Below are 6,000 nucleotides of genomic sequence, written 5' to 3' on the forward strand. Positions count from 1 at the left end.
ATTGTGCTTATGGTGATATTTTTTTTTGATAAAAGCTTATGGTGATATTTGGTTGCTGGCTTGGGGTAACAGTGTGTAAATAGCTTAATTGTATATTTTTTTAGGTTATAGTTTTGGATAAATGGAAAATGATGATTGGGTTAAAAATAAAGGGTTGCTGAGTTGATTGGGTCGGAGATGAGGCATGGGGTTGATAATGGCTTTGTGATGGTCATTAAACTAACTATAATTATGACAAAGACAAACACACCTATCGAACAATAGTATAGCTATGGTGAGTAGGGAATATCGTATCCACGAGGACTAAAAGTACTAGTAATTACCGTTTTTCTATTATTTAGCCAACAGATTGGAGTGATTGTTTTTAATCTAAAATTACTAAACTAATTTAACTACGAACGCAACAGAGAATGAAATGGGAAAAATAAACGAAGATAACCAATGAGAAAGACAATACCTAGGAAAGAATCCACCTAGACTTCACTTATTATTCTGAATCAAAATTAAACGATTTATTCACTTGTGCCTTGATCCGTAGAAATCCCTAAATTATGTTAATATCTCTTTCGAGAGTAAGAACAACTAACTCTAGGTTGATTAATTGAAATCTCTTTCTAATTAAAACCCCTATTGTCGTATTAAATCGATTTATGGATTCCCCTATTAGATTTGACTCTAATTCGATAGATTTATGTCGTCCTATTTCTAGGATTGCATGCAACTCCACTCAATTATGCTAGATCTACTCTTATACAAGGACTTTTGCTCCACTGAAATAAGCACATTAGATATGAATTAATATCCTAAAAATATTAAAACATGAAATAAGCATACATAATTGAGAACAAGAATCAAGTATTTATCATGTAAATCAGAAATCAAATAATAAGATTCATCATAGGTTTCATCTTCCCTAGCTATTTAGGGAATTTAGTTCATAAATCTGAATGAAAACATCTCAAAATCAGAAAAACCACAAGACATAAAAAAATTCAATAAAACTTCAAAAGAATTTAAAAGGATATCTTCAATCTTGAAGGAGATCCGCTTCTGAATTGGCTTCGATGGCCTTCTTCGAGTGTTCTTTTCAATCTTCTTTGAGTGGTCTCTTAAATCTTCTTCTAATTGATATTTATAGACTTTAGAATGCTCAGAAAGCCTAAAAATTGGGTTTTTTTTTGCATATTTGGAAAGCAGGGTGTGATATCGACACAGGCTGACACATGGGCGTGTGGCCAGCCCATGTGGAAATGCCTAGGCCATGTGGATCCTGGAAACAACTCTATTTGCCCGATTTTGGCTCGTTTTTCGTTCTTTTCGCTCCCAAATGCTCTCCTAAGTATAGAAACATGAATTTAAAGGATCAATAGAATCAAATTCACTATTTTACATAATTAATCATCCAAAAAACACATTAAGAATGAAATTAAAATATGTTACTTTTATGACTTATCACTTTGTTATGGTTTGAGGCTTGAGTTGTTAATATTGTTTGGATTATCAGGTTAAAGAGTAATTGTGGAAAGATTGAGTGCCTGAATTGTAAGCTTATTAGTAGTTCAATGACCAAAATGTAAATTTACTCATCCCCGCATTTGATGTCTTTGGGAAACCTAATAGGTCAATGACCAACTTGTAATAGTTCAATGATCAAATTATAACTTTTTAAAATTTAGTGGCTAAAATATAAACTTACTAATAGCTTAGCAACTTTAGTAGTTTAAGCTTATAATTAGATTATTATAGTCTATTAGGATGCATATGTAGAGGATAGAGAGCTAAAATCACAAGGAGCATAAGATCAGGTCGCAACTACAATTATAGATTGTTGAGTTAATCCGGGAGCGGTGGATCATGTGGAGGCAGTACCAGATGGTGCTAGCCGCAAACGGAGATCGATGTTACCTTCTTCATTTACATCCGCAGCTACTAATGAATCCAACGTAGACCCCACGTCAACTTCAATTTGTACTACTAGGAGAGGTCCCTCACTGGGTTGCACCCCGACAACGTGCAAAGAACGAGGACCCCTTAGAATTATAGGCGTACACGGTGGTGAGGGACCCCGGAAGACAACTGCATGTTCATCACTTGGGCTCAAGTTTGTGAACCCTGATCTGGCATAAAGCGACGGCCTTGATCGAAATGAATGCGCAGTGATAACATGGCCAGTGGTCAGAAACCGTTGATGATGATGGGCAGTGAAGGAAGAGGCCGGTTTTTCCTGTCGCTCTCTTTTGTGGGCGTTCTGATGGCCACCCAAAGCTTGAGAATTGGGAAATCCTCGGTGACAATATTGGCACTCGAATCTCCTGTTGTCACAAGGAGTTGCTGCAACTGGGAAACCGAAAAGCTTTAGCTTTGAAGATTGATTATTCCTTCCGGTCTCATCACCGGCGCCATTGTTTTCTGATGCACTTCTTCTACTCATTGAAATGGCTGCTTTGCTCATGATGTATTAATTCGTTCGGATCCTCCATAGAATTTATAATATAGGGAAAGGATCATTTGCCATGCATGCAGACTGACGCAAATACCCTTTAGAGGGATAAATTATTTGTTCGATATCAAAGAGCGAACCATATCCAAAACAATAGGCAGTGTTGTCGAGTTCACCGTGGATACCTTTTTCTATTGGGTTCCTCGAATAGACAACAATCACTCGTGCGAAAAAGTAGGTCCTAACCTTTCACTTTAACCAGCGGTTCTGCATCATCTCCTTTTAAACATATCCCACTCTCATAGTTTACAAACAACAATAACGCATTAGGTTACGACATGTGTAAGGACCCCTCCAGCATGAATTATATGAGATATTCAAAGGCATATATCCATCATCCAAATAACATGAAATACTACAGTACTATGGTTTCCCTTTTGGTGCACGGTCTATATGGAAAAGATATCATGTCAATGATGGCACTCAGTTCTCACTGTCTAGGCGTTTGGTAGTCCAACCGATTCCAATAATTTTGAAGCGTGGATTATTACACACACAATTTTCTTCTTACAGGACAGGATGGAAAAATTACAAAAGCATTAGTACTTATCCATATAGCTTAATATGGACGGAAAAACATTTTATTATGTAAAAGCTTAAAACATTTAATCATTTTATTATTTTAAATCCAATTTTATATGCACATAATAATCGATTAAAGGGTCCACAAGGTACAAACAGACGTACTTTGTGGTACAAATTCAACTTTAATCCCTTTCAAACATTAATACTTTAATTTAATCTTTTTTAGTTTTTTATTACATATAAAAATAACATATTTGGTCTCTTTCAAAAGTTAAAAATTGGGTTTTGATTCAATTGCAATTTGATACATGAATTTTGTAGTGCAATTATACATATGAAACTTTGATTGTGGTTCAAATGTATGCATAATACTTTGATTTTGATTCAATCATATGCATTTGAATAAATAAATACATCAATTTATTTATATATTTGATAAATATAATTATTTGTGTATGTAATATAAAAATATGTGGGGGCGTGCCTCGCATTTATCGGACATGTTGCAGGCACCTTAGACGAGAATCGATGAAGCAACCGAATAAGGGCCAAAATAGGCTCGACATTGGGACGAGGAGGTCCCCGACGTCGGGACGCCGCAATGGTTTTTGGCAATGGACGTGGCAACGACGTTGTGATGAGGAGAGCTGGCATGTCACGCCGATTCCTGATGTTATACAGCCATATTTTGTACAGCTCAACAGGGCTACTTCTCCCAATTGGACTCTAATTACTTCAGGGTTATTAGTATTGAGCCTATTTAAAGGGCCTTTATAACTTTGATTTAGACATCACAATCAGCAACAGCTTTTCTTGATGGCTACAAGATGTAGTCGCATATGAGTTTTGGTGAGAGTTTCGTGATAACTATGAAGAGAATTTTGTTCTCGAATTAGGGCTTTGTTTTCGGAGTTTTGATTTGTACATTTAGTACATTTAGGTTTGTTTTGTCCATATTATATTCTAGTTTGTTTACTAATTTAATGAAAAGTTGAAACCTCCTTTGCCCGCGATTTTATCTTCTTTGGAGGAGTTTTCCACATAAAGCATTCGTGTTCGATCTTCTCTGCTTTTCTTGATGGCGACAAGATGTAGTCGCATATAAGTTTTGATGAGAGTTATATGGTAACTATGGTGAGAATTTTGTTCCCGAATTAGGGCTTTATTTTCGGGGTTTGGGTTTGCACATTTAGGTTTGTTTTTTTTCCATATTGTATTCTCGTTTGTTTACTAATTTAGTGAAAAGTCGAAGCCTCCTTTGCCCATGATTTTATCTTCTTTGGAGGAATTTTCCACAAAATATTTGTGTTCGATCTTCTCTACTTTTCTTGTTCGTCGTTTATACGGGTCGATCCCCAACAAAACATCAAATGATGTTATATCAAGAATTATGTTAATTTGTGAGTATTGAATCAAATCAAGAATTTATGTATAAAATTATACAAAATTAAAGTTCAAGTAAATAATTTCACATTAAATCAAAGTTGATGCATATTTAAAATTTACCTCATTAAAAAATTAATTTAAATCATTTCAATGTAAAACTTTTAACTTTAATTTTTTTAATCTTATCTTTAACCTATCACAAAATTCCTAAGTACTAAAAAATCTTCAAGCGTGGTACATTACACTACAAGCCACTGTCACAGCATGGCCCCGTTTGGTCATTCTCTGTCAAACGAGCTTGCGTATTTGTGATAATAGTACTAAAAAATCTTCCTCATGCTAATACGCGGCATATATTTTATCATGCTTCTCGCTTTTCATTTTATAAATGATTAATTTTCAGTTTTGGTCCTTTTAATATGCTTAAATTTGATATTTAATCTTTACACTTTAATTTTTAACATAATTTGATTTTTATATTGTCTTTTAATATTATTAATTAGTTCAAATAGTTAATATAGTTAACTTTTCAATTAAAATGTTACATGGATATATAATTTGAAAGCAAATTTTTAAATCTAAAAAGTAGAGGAATTAAATTCTTGAAGATAAAAGTAGGAGGACTAAATTCCAAATGAACGAAGTGTAGAGACTTAGAGTCAAGATTGTTTAAATCAGACTGGCCAATCAGATCGGGAACCAATTGGGGTATCAATTCAAAGAAATGCTTCAGACTGGTTAATTCGCAAACTGATGTGAACTGGTTGAACTAGTTTTTATTTTTAAAGTATTTTTTTTATTTTTTATGCTTTTTTAATGATTACTTTAATTCAATAGCACGAACCAATGACAATTCAACCACCAATTCAATTTTGAAAATTTTATTTAGAGTATATTTTAATCTTCAAATTTTTACTCTATAAGTTGACCACGCATTTCTTCTCTTGACACTTGTGCAAACCAAACAAAACTTTACTTTTTTTTCTTTTAGTTTTAAAATAATGGTATTATGTCAATTTTAACCCTAGAATATGATTAAGATTTATATATGTATATATATCTATGAAAGGAAGGTCCATCTTCCTCATGCTAACACGTGGCACACACCTACCATATTTTTTTTATTTTATAAAAATGATTAATTTTTAGTTTTGGTATAATAAGCTTAAATTTAAGATTTAATTATTATAATTTAATTTTTAATGTTTCTATATGTTTAATATTATTAATTAGTTCAAATAGTTAATATAGTTAACTTTTTAATTAAAATGTCACGTGGAAAGCTGGTTTTTAAATCCAAAGAGCAGATGAATTAAATTCTTAAAAATAAAAGTAGGAAAATTAAATTCCAAATGTATAAAGTATAGAGACTTAGAGTTATGATTGTTTGAGTTGGATTAGTAGGTCAGATCAAGAACCAATCGGACATTTTATATAGAGTTACATTTAATATTATTAATTAGCTCCGTTTGTTATGCTGTGTATTTTCACTTCATTTAAGAATTTTGCTATGCAACCGGTGAAATTAGTTTTAAATTACTATAGAGAATAGTATTTTAACTGGAATTTCCAAGTATATTAGCAGATGC

At 32.9% G+C, this 6,000-nt stretch overlaps 1 protein-coding gene across 1 annotated transcript; it reads right to left on the reverse strand.

Moving 5' to 3' along the window:
- Window positions 1–1,852: 1,852 nt before the first annotated feature.
- LOC107895977 (zinc finger protein 5) lies at window positions 1,853–2,452 on the reverse strand. Its single transcript, XM_016821154.2, has one exon. The coding sequence runs from the start codon at window positions 2,450–2,452 to the stop codon at window positions 1,853–1,855; it is 600 nt and encodes a 199-aa protein (XP_016676643.2).
- Between the last annotated feature and the right edge of the window lie 3,548 nt (window positions 2,453–6,000).

The sequence above is a fragment of the Gossypium hirsutum genome, chromosome D10, assembly GCF_007990345.1.
Source record: "Gossypium hirsutum isolate 1008001.06 chromosome D10, Gossypium_hirsutum_v2.1, whole genome shotgun sequence".
In the NCBI taxonomy this organism is placed as follows: domain Eukaryota; kingdom Viridiplantae; phylum Streptophyta; class Magnoliopsida; order Malvales; family Malvaceae; genus Gossypium; species Gossypium hirsutum.

What these genes read in the sequence shown, in the direction of transcription:
- LOC107895977 (XM_016821154.2), bottom strand. Translation starts at nt 2,452, where the DNA reads ATGAGCAAAGCAGCCATTTCAATGAGTAGAAGAAGTGCATCAGAAAAC.